Here is a 12299-nt window from a genome sequence, read left to right as displayed (position 1 = left end):
CAGATTTGTGAAGTTACAAGTTATAGTTGTCCTGTGGACAGATTCTCCCACCTGAGCTGTGGATTTCTGCAGCTCCTCCAGAGTGACCATGGGCCTCATGGCTGCTTCTCTAACTAGTGCTCTCCTTGCACAATCTGTCCATTTAGGTGACGTCCATGTCTCAGTAGGTCTGCAGTTGTAGAATAATGTTCCCACTTTTGCATGATGGATTGAACAGTGCTCTTTGGGATGATCAAAGCTTGGGATATGCCGTTATAACCTAACCCTGCTTTAAACTTCTCCATAACGCTACTATGGTTAGTTCCTTGGTTTTCATTATGCTGTTTGTTCACTAGTGTTCTCTCACTGAGGCCTTCACAGTACAGGTGTATGTATAATGAATAATATCCAAAACCCACCGCTGCACTGCACGTATAACAAATGTTTTTTGAGAACCACCTGGTTTCACGGAAACCCCCTGACTGTGTAGGGGTAATAGCCTAAATGGTAAGATTTTTTTCTCCAGCAACCAATTTCATAAAACTTAACTTTTACTGTACAATCATAAAAAAATGGGAGTTACATCACCATATGAGGAACATGAACATCGATAAACAGCTGACGCTTTTCAGGACATGTGTATCATCGTCCCTTACTCATAGCTATCACAATAATGAATGTTTAGACCGGATATATAGGGTTGGAGATTGTCCAGGTTATAAAAATTAATCTCCCAATATTGGAAACTGACAGTACAACTAAAGAAATCCTTAATAAGGGCATCAGGTTTGTATCAAGGAAAGGTAGATCCTTAAATGACATTTTATCACCTAGCCTATTCAATTCAGGTACAACAAAAGAAATGACATGGTTACAATCTAACGGCTTTTTGCAAGTACTGTAAAAAAACTACTACTTTTAACACTTCGCAAGGCACTAAGTCCTATAAAATTTTGAATCATTATACTTGCAACAGTTCATATGTAATATACGTTATTGAATGTACCAGATGTTTGCTTCTTTATGTAGGATGCACCATACGTCCAGTTAAGGTGCATATATCTGAACATCTGGCTGATATTGGACGAACATCTATTGAAAACATGTCCAATGCTTCACGACATTTTTCTTCCATTCATCATGGTGACACTACATTATTCAGATATTTTGTTATTGATCATGTCCCATGTCCAGTGCGCGGAGGGGACAGGAGAGCCCTGAAGCGTGAAGCGCACTGGATATGGAAACTGGATACCAGGGATCCACACGGACTGAACATTAGACAGGGTTTAAGTTTCATCTATTAGTCTTTATGTATATTTTATCAGTGATCAGTTCATATATGTATGTTCATTAGTGGTTAGAACTTTATATCATTCATTTAGAACCCAAAGTTAGGGTGGTGGTATTATTATTATTATTATTATTATTATTATTATTATTATTATGGGTATCAAGGGTTATCAAGGCTTAAGTTGTGGTGGATGGGTGTGGTTCTCATCTCCAATCCTATATATCCGGTCTAAACATTCATTATTGTGAAAGCTATGAGTAAGGGATGATGATACACATGGCCTGAAACGCGTCAGCTGTTTATCGATGTTCGTGTTCCTCATATGGTGATGTAACTCCCATTTTTTTTTATGATTGTACAGTAAAAGTTACGTTTTATGAAATCGGTTGCTGGTGAAAAAGTTCTTACCAGTATGTATAATGAGACTACATTATACACAGCCAGACTCTACTAACTCATTAAGTGACTTCTGAAGGTAATTGTACACTCTGGATTTTAGTTAGGGTTATCAGAGTACAGGGGGCTGAGGACTTTTGCATGTCAAACTTTTCTGATTTTTATTTGATTAAAATTTTAAAAACAGTGTGTGTCATTTTCCTTCCACTTAACAATTATCTGCAACTTTAGGTTGGTCTAGCACTTAAAATCTCAATAAAATACATTTCAGTTTGTGGGTGTAAGGGGACAAAATGTGGAAAAGTTCAAGGTGTATGAATATTTTTGCAAGCCACAGTACAATGGGGAAAAATAGTATTACTCCTCATGTATACACACAGAAGATTTACGGGGATATTGTCACTCCTTAGGGAGAGACCACCATATAGGTGTGTGGAGACTCATTAAGCCTTTAGCACTCCACTTTGCAAAGGACCATGGGAAGAATATGCAAATCTGTCTTCCATGATGTAATTAGGAAGTCAGATGCTGCCTCTGTATTGCAAACCAATAGAGGGCGCTCATTGGAATGTGCAAGCCTATCTTCCCTGATGTAGTTGGGAAGACAACTACATCAGGGAAGATAGGCTTGCACATTCCAGTGAGCGCCCTCTATTGGTTTGCAATACAGAGGCAGCATCTGACTTCCTAATTACATCATGGAAGACAGATTTGCATATTCTTTCCATACACAGAAGCTTGTAAGTGGTTAATGTTGAGTACACCCTATTGTTCTGTTCAGTATGTTACATGTTTAATAATCCACTGTTTTGGGTTTGGTTTCGGCTGTTTAATGTGTAGGGCTTTACGACCAGGGACTGCTGTACCAGGTTCATGATTGCTCACACTCGTTGGGATGTGAGGGTGCTGGACACTATATCACCTATAGAACTAGAGTTTAGGGTCCTGTATTTATTATTTTTTCGCTTTCATTAGTGACATATTTCACACCAGTAGTTAGTTGAGGCAATGACTTGAACGTAACAGTCATGATGGAGTTTGGTGGTGAGTCAAGCGTGAGAGACCATGGTGCTCATTGTGAGAGAGCTGGAAGATGATAGTCCATGGAGACTACTCTACAGTGCATGTGATACAATCTGTGCTCGGGTCTAGAACAAGTACATGAGACAGTACAGTCCGGGACCTGCAGCCGGAACCTGCTTATTGTTTGCAACTTACTAAGGTTTCCAAAACCTTGGTGTATTGGCGAACAAATATTCTTCAAGTAAATGAAGAGTTGTTTAATGCACATACAACAGATAATGGACAATGTTGTTTATTGCACCCATTGGTCTACTGTTCACCTTGTCAACTTTACAAGCTTAACCTGAAAAGTCCTCCAAAAATGTAGCTACATGTTAATGGATGTCTCTATGACCCGTATCTTTTCGTGTATTTCTAGGAGAGCCCTTTAATAACACCATGATAATAAATGCTGCCGTAGCCAACATCATCATCTCCATCCTACTGAGTAAACGCTTTGACTATGAAGACCCCACAATTCTGAAGTTGTTAAAGATTACTAATGAAAATGTACGAATATCTGGAGGAACAATGGCTGAAGTGAGCAGCTCCATTCCATATTATATGTAAAGGGGTCTCACGGGAAATGATAGATGGTCTATCCATAGGACATGGAATGTGACATTGGTTAGGTGAAATTTACACACTTTCAGAGGGGTAGAACACTGGCTCAATGGTTAGCACTGTAACCTTGCAGCGCTGGAGTCCTGGGTTCAAATCCTGCCAAGGACATCTGCAAGGAGTTTGTATGTTCTCCGCGTGTTTACATAGATTTCCTCCCATACTCCAAAGACACACTGATAGGAAAAATGTAGATTGTGAGCTCTATATGGGGCTCACAATCTACATAAAAAAATAAAAAAAAATACAAACTTTCTGGGGTTTCCAAATTACAATCAAAAATAGCCCAATGAAACTAATACAAGGCTCACGTCTCGCAGGGCGACTTCTTTACAGTTTATGCCATTTTGTAAACACATCTGAATAACGCGTGTGCTTTTTGGTAAACATAGAATTTTAATTAACCCCTTCACGCCACAGCAATTTTTAATTTCCGATTTTAATTTTTTTACTCCCTGTCTTCCAGAAGCCATAGCTTTTTTTTTTTTTTTTTTTTTTTTTTTTTTACATTTCCATTCACAGAGCCGTATGAAGACTTCATTTTTATTTATTTGTTTAATATTTTCTGGGAAAATTTTACTTTATAATTGTACTATTTAATATTCCATATAATGTACTGGGAATGTAGAAAAAAATCAGAATGGGGTGGAATTTGGGAAAAACTGCGTTAGGGCAACCTTTTTGGGTGCTTCATTTTTACGATGTTCACTATGCAGCCAAAATGACCTGTTATCTTTATTCGGTGGGTCGGACGGTACAACTATGGAGATATCAACTGTGTATAGTTTGTTTATTTTTACATTTAATACGGTAAAAAAAAATTCCAACTGTGCTGGCATTATTGGAGGAGAGCCTATTGAAGGACGCAAAGTGTTGGCGTTGGTGGAGGTGGTGAAGGGTCTTCTTTAGCAGCCACAGAGTAAGCCAAGCCCAGTGTAGATCAGTAAGGGTACTTGGCAAAAAACATAATCAGTCAGCACCTCCTAACAAGGCAAAATGTCCACTGTTACCTTTTATAGAATTTAATTAAGTACAAGTGCAAATCATTGGAAAGAAATAAGTGGCACTGAGTCAGTCACCTGGAAGTGCCCCGTGTATAGCCATCTACACTTGACCACTAGGTGGTGATGGATTGTGTTTTCTCCTCTATCCTAGACTGATATATACTACAAAACACTAAGTGGTGCCAGGTCGATATGGTTTTATAGTAGTAGAAATAAAAGTATATGAGAAAGTTGCTGGACCTCCTACATCCATACATGATTTTTCTCCTGCAGCTTTATAATGCATATCCATCTGTGATGAAATGGTTTACTTCAGTCAAAAACACGATGTCAAACAATATAAATGAAATGCATGCGTTTATTCGAGAGACCTTCACCAACCAGAAGAAAGAACTAGATGTCAATGACCAAAGGAATCTTATCGACACATTCCTGGTCAAACAACAAGAGGTAACAAACACTAAAACATGGTTACATTGCAATGTGTTATTTGTTATTACACATGACTGCAGGTCAACTTACCACATTACCTTCAGGGGTCTAGTGTCTTCTTTACATGTGATATATTTTATATTTTAGGAAAAGCCAAATCCTGAACTATACTTCACCAATGAAAACCTAATCATGCTTGTTAATGACCTTTTTGATGCCGGGATGGAGACAACCTCAACCACCCTGAGATGGGGTCTTCTGCTGATGATGAAATATCCAGAAATCCAAAGTAAGTGACCAACCTGTATGTGGAGGTATATCTCCTGTATCCTGTCGAGCAGTGACCTGGGGATAATGGATGTCATGACTCACTTCCATTTTGACATAACTTCAGCTAGGTTTTCCTTAGAGTGCTAGAACTTGGATAGATAGGTTCCTAAGATCCCTAAGAGTATTCTACACTATGTTTTATAGATGGGTTCCTAGGAGCCCTAAGAGTATTCTACACTATGTTTTATAGATAGGTTCCTAGGAGCCCTAAGAGTATTCTACACTATGTTTTATAGATAGGTTCCTAGGAGCCCTGACAGTATTCTACACTATGTTTTATAGATAGGTTCCTAGGAGTCCTGACAGTATTCTACACTATGTTTTATAGATAGGTTCCTAGGAACCCTGACAGTGTTCTACACTATGTTTTATAGAAAGGTTCCTAGGAACCCTGACAGTGTTCTACACTATGTTTTACAGAAAGGTTCCTAGGAGTTCTGACAGTGTTCTACACTATTTTATAGATAGGTTCCTAGGAGCCCTGAGAGTGTTCTATACTATGTTTATAGATAGGTTCCTAGGAGCCCTAAGAGTATTCTACACTATGTTTTATAGATAGGTTCCTAGGAGCCCTGGCAGTATTCTACACTATGTTTTATAGATAGGTTCCTAGGAGCCCTAAGAGTGTTCTACACTATGTTTTATAGATAGGTTCCTAGGAGCCCTGACAGTATTCTACACTATGTTTTAAGAGAATTTAAGTTGTGATTTGTACCGAATTTGTTTAACCCAAAACAAATCTGCAGGATGAGTCCCTGAAACCGAAATAAATCTTGAGAGAGCCATCTTAATGCTTCTCTACGGAAAAAAAGTCAAACAATTGTCAGAAATGAATGAACAGTCGGGTTACATGATGCTTTCACTAACTGGATATTTCACTACAATCCCCATACAAACAAAAGCCTAAAGCTTAACTCTAGCCTGAATGTGATCAATCTTTTTCATTCCTAAATTTATGTTTTTGTTTTGAAAACAGAAAAGGTCCAAAGTGAGATTGAGAAAGTTATTGGGTCGGCTGAGCCTCAAGTGGCTCATCGGAAAGAGATGCCGTATACTGACGCCGTCATCCATGAGGTTCAACGTTTTGGAAATATTATTCCAGCTAACCTGCCCCATGCTACCACTCAAGATGTGAACTTCAGGGGATATCTTCTACCCAAAGTAGGTAAAAAGGAAATATAGATGCCTATTGGTCTTTCTAAGGTATAATAGCAAGTAGCAATGCCCATAAATAGACTGTTAACAATAAAATGAATTAAAAAAAGAAAGCTTTGTACTCATCTATTGTCTGTACTTCCCGTGCTGGAGCAGTTCTTCAGTGAGTACATTTCAATGTGCATGTGCTGGACTTCAGGCGCGTGCGCAGTGAAGCCGTGGATTACATTTCTGGCTTCAATGAAGAACAGTGCAGTGTATTACAATTTTACCATACTGTTGCCTATTGAGGTTGAGCACCACTGAGGTTTCCATATATAGCTCCTTCCACGTGCTGTTCAGTAATGGAAGAAGAATTGATGTATTCAGGACTGTTAGCTGTCTATTCTGTGCTATTCTTTGGATTCTTTGTGGCTTTTTAAAAAATTTAATTACGCATAGGGATTGCATTAAAATAGGCTAACTTGAGATGCTAAACCCCCAGCCCATATGGACTCATGGATGTTTTAGTGCCCTAAATCACCCTGGCAGGTTCTCCTTAAGTCCTATTGGTAATATGATTTTGCCTATGTTGACCTCCAGGGCACCCATGTGATCCCGCTGCTGACCTCCGTACTCTTTGACAAGGATCATTTCAAAAAAGCGGATGAGTTTTATCCGGAACACTTTCTGGATTCCAGTGGAAATTTTGTAAGGAAAGAAGCGTTCATGCCATTCTCAGCGGGTGAGTAATTCTATCAGGAGTCATCTACAGCCAATCTCCCAATGCGTAATTAGCTATATGAGAGATTACTGACTCCATATTCAACCACCCAAGCTGCTGCTTTGTCTTTCTGTGACCTCATTGACTCTGCTCTACTCCATCTGCTTTCACATAGAGTAGTGCAGAGTCGGACATGGGACTAATAGTCTAAGCCTCAGCAGGGGAGGCAGAGCTATGAGAATTTAACCCTACCACGACCCACTGTGCTGTGCAAATGTAATAATCAGGGCACTGAAAGACAAAAAGAGAGATGACCTATTTGTAAATGCCCATTAAAGAACTCAGTTCCATATTGTCAAAATTGGTGATATCTCAGAAATGGGGACTCACAATGGAAAAACAATTGATTCAGATGATTGTAACCTATCTACCGGCAGAGTAGGGTTGATATTCTGGGTTCTGGTGAAACAATCCCTATAAGACCACTAATTGTTACCAATGGTATTTTAAATTTTTGGATATATGGCATCTGGGTAAGGAGAGGGCGACTTTGACTCTTTTCCATTTTTAAATGTCATGGACTATGGAAATGTTTATATTGGTTTGGCCCACTCATGATATGATATAGAAGCCATATTTTCACATAAATTTTCCCAATTAAATATATATTTTTTACCTTTCATTGCTGTAGGAAAGAGAAGTTGTGCTGGAGAGAACTTGGCCAAAATGGAGCTGTTCCTGTTCTTCACAAAATTGTTGCAGAACTTCACGTTCCAGGCTCCTCCTGGGGAGACACTAGATCTCACCCCTGCTGTTGGATTTACATGTGCCCCAATGCCCCATAAGATCTGTGCTTTACCCCGTGTATAACCAATGAGACCTCTGGTGTCCGTAGTTTCCATTAAGAATTTGGTTCATCTGTCCATTTTCCCTGAGTCTAGATACACATCACACATTGTAGAATAATAGTAGTGGTGGCCGTGGAAATAGTAGTGCACACTTTGCTAATGTAAAAAAAAGAATCTCCATTATTGTATTCCATTACATTATATCTCCTACCACCACTGCCACCATTCAGTCAGACATGTCCTGTGGCCTGGTCCGTCATATTCGTCCTTACCACACTGCTACATATATTGCCACGACCACTGGCTACACTATGTTTTATAGACAGGATCCTAGGAGCCCTGACAGTATTCTACACTATGTTTTATAGACAGGATCCTAGGAGCCCTGACAGTATTCTACACTATGTTTTATAGATAGGTTCCTAGGAGCCCTAAGAGTATTCTACACTATGTTTATAGATAGGTTACTAGGAGCCCTAGGAGTATTCTACACTATGTTTTATAGATAGGTTCCTAGGAGCCCTGACAGTGTTCTACACTATGTTTATAGATAGGTTCCTAGGAGCCCTGAGAATATTCTACACTATGTTTTATAGATAGGTTCCTAGGAGCCCTGACAGTGTTCTACACTATGTTTTATAGATAGGTTCCTAGGAGCCCTGACAGTATTCTACACTATGTTTTATAGATAGGTTCCTAGGAGCCCTGACAGTGTTCTATACTATGTTTATAGACAGGTTCCTAGGAGCCCTGAGAATATTCTACACTATGTTTTATAGATAGGTTCCTAGGAGCCCTGACAGTGTTCTACACTATGTTTTATACATAGGTTTCTAGGAGCCCTGAGAATATTGTACACTATGTTTTAAAACAATCTATAGTGTGGTTCAAGCTGAACGTGCTCACCCCTAAATGAACTAGGAATCAGAGGACCAAAACTGAACGCTAAACAAATCATGGGAGGTTCATCCTTCTCTGTTGTTGTACCAACTGTTGTATTGTCTACATATATAACCCCCACCTTCATATTGTGTCATGTTTAGTGCTATACAGTCATACAACCTAGGCAATTCTTATCCCCAACAACCTTCACCCCCATTGTGCTCATGCCTTTTGTACTCCCTGAACCCCTCTTATACTCTCACCCCCCACATTCTTGTGGTTTCTTTATGGTGTTATACTGCAGTACCGACCTAAATTTTCTATACCTCTACTTTGCTACCTCCCATTATGTTCATGATCTTTGCTGTATGAACTGTATTGTACTCACTCCCTTCATCTATCTATTCAAAACCAGCAGGACTTTTCTTAGTAAGCTTAACCCCTTCCCGACATTCGCCGTAATAGTACGGCGCTGCTGGGAAGGGCTTCCCGCAAACCGCCGTACTATTACTGCGGATGCATGGTGCGCACACAGAACCTGTGTGCGCACCATGCACTGCGGGTGTCAGCCGTAATACATGGCTGACAATGCCCCGTAACACCCGCGGTCGAAACCGGGTCCGATTGCGGGTGTTAACCCCTGATATGCCGGCGATCAACATGACCGCCGGCACCTCCGGGGTTTGGTTAACAAATGGTGCCGATCGGCACCCCCCGCGCCGGTTTCGGGGGGTGCCGGTGTTCGTAGGGGGAAGCCCGGGGTCTGATCAGTGACCCCGGGTCTGCCCCATCACTTACCCCGTCCTCGCACCTGGCTGATCCTGCCGTAAAGGAAGCTGTTAGCCTGTGCGTCTACACAGGCTCACAGCTTCCTATACAATGCAATACACGTGTAACACGTGTATTGCAGCGTATCTCTATTGAAGCAGTGATCAGCCGATCACTGCTTCAATCCCCCATGGGGACAGAAAAAAAAGTTGGACAAAAGTAAAAATAAAAAAGTTTAAATAAGTTTAAAATAAATTATAAATAAATAAAGCCCCCAAAATCCCTTTTTCCCCATATAAAATGTTTTATTATGTAAAATAAAGAAAAATAGAAAAAAACATTACATATTTGGTATTGCCGCATCCATAATAACCTGAACAATAAAATCATAACATTATTTAACCTGAACGGCGAATGTCGTAAAAAAAAAACGTAGAAAACCGCACAAAATAATGATTATTCACCACCTTTCCCTTACAAAATGTTCAATAAAAAGTAATCAAATGGTCAGATGAAAACCAAAATGGTACCAATAAAAAGAAGAGGTCTTCCCGCAAAAAATAAGCCCTCAACCAGCTCTGTCTAGCGAAAAATAAAAATGTTATGCCTTTCAGAAGATGGCGATGCAAAAATAATTGATTTTCTTCCCTGAATTGAATTTTATTCTGCACAAATAGCAAAGCATTAAAAAATAATATAAATGAGGTATCGCCGTAACCGTACCGACCCACAGAATAAAGGTAATATGTTATTTTTGCTGTACGCTGCACGGGAAAAAAAAAAATGCTGAAAAGCAATGCCAGAATTGATCTTTCCTTTTACATCCCACCCAGAAAGAGTTAATAAAATGTAGTCAATAAGTTACAGGGCCAAAAATAGTGGCATTGAAAAGCTCATCTAATACCGCAAACACCAAGCCCTCATATGGCCACATTGCCAGAAGATAAAAATCTACCTTGTACAATGTGAAGACAAAAACCCCAAAAGTCGCCAAATCATTAGGACATAAGTGGCTGCGACTAGAAGGAAATGTGTAATCAGTGCGAGCGTTTTCAGAGGACACCCCATATTTAGAGTTTATGAGAGATAATACACCAGTGCTGACCCCCCAGAATGCCCCTCTTCCCCATCCGTGTCATAGGAGCTAGTGGGAAAATAGAATGGGATTTGGTGTACCCAATTTACTCCGCACAGCTTACACATTCACTACTAATGCTCACTACATCACTTGATAAATTCTTTGAGGGGTGCGGTTTTCAAAATGGGGTCACTTTCTAGAGGTTTCCACTGTTTGACTCCTCAATGGCTTTGTAAATGCGACATGTCTCCTGAAACTGATCACAGCCAGATCTGCCCTCTAAAAGCTCCTTGGCGCGCCTTCCCTTCTGCGTCTCGCTGTGCGTCCATATATTAGTTTACGCCCACAAGTGGGGTACTATGGTAGTCGGGAGAACTTGCCTAACAAATTGTGGGATGCGTTTTCTCCTTTAACCCCTTGTGAATGTGCAAATTCTAGGGCTAAACGAAAATATGAGTAAAATAAATTCAAATTTGAAAATTTCACCTCCATTTTGTATTAATTCCTGTTAAGCACTTATAGGGTTAAATTACTAGGTATATGTTATTGTGGCTTATTTAAGGGGTGCAGTTTTGAAAATGGGGTGATTTATGGGGGGCTTTAATACAAGGGTCTTTCAAAACCCCTTCATAACTGGATTAGTCCCTTAAAAAATGGGTTTTAGAAATTTCTTGAAAATTTTGAATATTGTTGTTTCACTTGTAAATCTTATAATGTCTGTAAAAATTAAAAGGGCGCCTAAAGTTTGATGCCGACATAAAGCAGAGATCTGGGACATGAGATTTAGGATATAATTTTGGCGGTCTGACTATCTGTATGCAATGCACATCATTTCAAACTTTATAAAATGCATATTTTTCAAAATTTCCACCAAATTTCCAATTTTTTCATAATTAAACACAAAACATATCAACCAAAATTTACCACTAACATGAAGTACAATGTGTTACGAAAAAACAATCTCAAAATCACTTTGGTAAGTTAAAGCGTTCCAAAGTTATTGCCACATAAAGTGACACATGTCCGTTTTGAAAAATCGAGCTTGGTCAGGAAGTCAAAAAGTGCCATCGGCGGGAAGGGGTTAAGGGGGCATTCACACGATGTAATGTGGCGTTGATCAGCACTACAAAAAAGAATCCCATTGAATTCAATGTGTTTATCGTGTCAGAATCAATGCTGCGTTACATTGTGTGAATACCTCCTAACACTAAGATATTGGTAATCTTAGAAGATACAAAATACAGACACCACTAACCATCAGATAAGGGCCACACAGAATCAATCTATCTATCTATCTATCTATCTATCTATCCATCCATCCATCCATCCATCCATCCATCCATCCATCCATCCATCCATCCATCTATTTGTATTTGCTTCTATACATGTCTATAATTATACATACTAGAATTGTATTTTATAATGTGATGTTTAGGCCCGGTTCACATCTGCGTTCAGGTTTAAAACCTATATGAATTAAAAAGCGGTTACTTTCAGGGTCTCCAATTATTATACTCTAATAATTGCTCATGGGTGTTCATTATGGGACATAATGGTGTATGCAGGGGCCACTATGGGGCATAATAGAGCGCGCAGGAATGTGGCGGAGGTCGGTCGGTCGAGGTCTTTAGTATCAGTCAGGAAGGGGGGGGCCCCATGTCAGAAGTTCGTCACGGGGCCCCGCCATTCCTAGTTACGCCACTGTTACTGTGTATGGAGTACGGGGCTGAATAACATGTAGAGAAAA

General features: G+C 39.7%; 2 protein-coding genes across 4 annotated transcripts in view; both read left to right on the top strand.

The window, feature by feature from the left end:
* Positions 1 to 11346, top strand: part of LOC142198271 (cytochrome P450 2K1-like) — a 38507-nt gene extending 27161 nt beyond the window's left edge. For all 3 annotated transcript variants that reach the window (XM_075269230.1, XM_075269228.1, XM_075269229.1), the window contains 6 exons: positions 3111 to 3271; positions 4630 to 4806; positions 4936 to 5077; positions 6095 to 6279; positions 6856 to 6997; positions 7668 to 11346. In XM_075269230.1, coding sequence (XP_075125331.1) covers positions 3111 to 3271; positions 4630 to 4806; positions 4936 to 5077; positions 6095 to 6279; positions 6856 to 6997; positions 7668 to 7846 — 986 coding nt within the window. In that variant the 3' untranslated portion in view covers positions 7847 to 11346. The remainder of the gene's footprint in view (positions 1 to 3110; positions 3272 to 4629; positions 4807 to 4935; positions 5078 to 6094; positions 6280 to 6855; positions 6998 to 7667) is intronic.
* Positions 1 to 12299, top strand: part of LOC142198270 (cytochrome P450 2K1-like) — a 70840-nt gene that overhangs the window by 46226 nt on the left and 12315 nt on the right. The window lies entirely within an intron of this gene.

The sequence above is a fragment of the Leptodactylus fuscus genome, chromosome 3, assembly GCF_031893055.1.
Source record: "Leptodactylus fuscus isolate aLepFus1 chromosome 3, aLepFus1.hap2, whole genome shotgun sequence".
NCBI classification, from domain to species: domain Eukaryota; kingdom Metazoa; phylum Chordata; class Amphibia; order Anura; family Leptodactylidae; genus Leptodactylus; species Leptodactylus fuscus.
The sequence above is the reverse complement of the archived record's forward strand: the minus strand, read 5'-3'. Positions and strand labels throughout refer to the sequence as shown.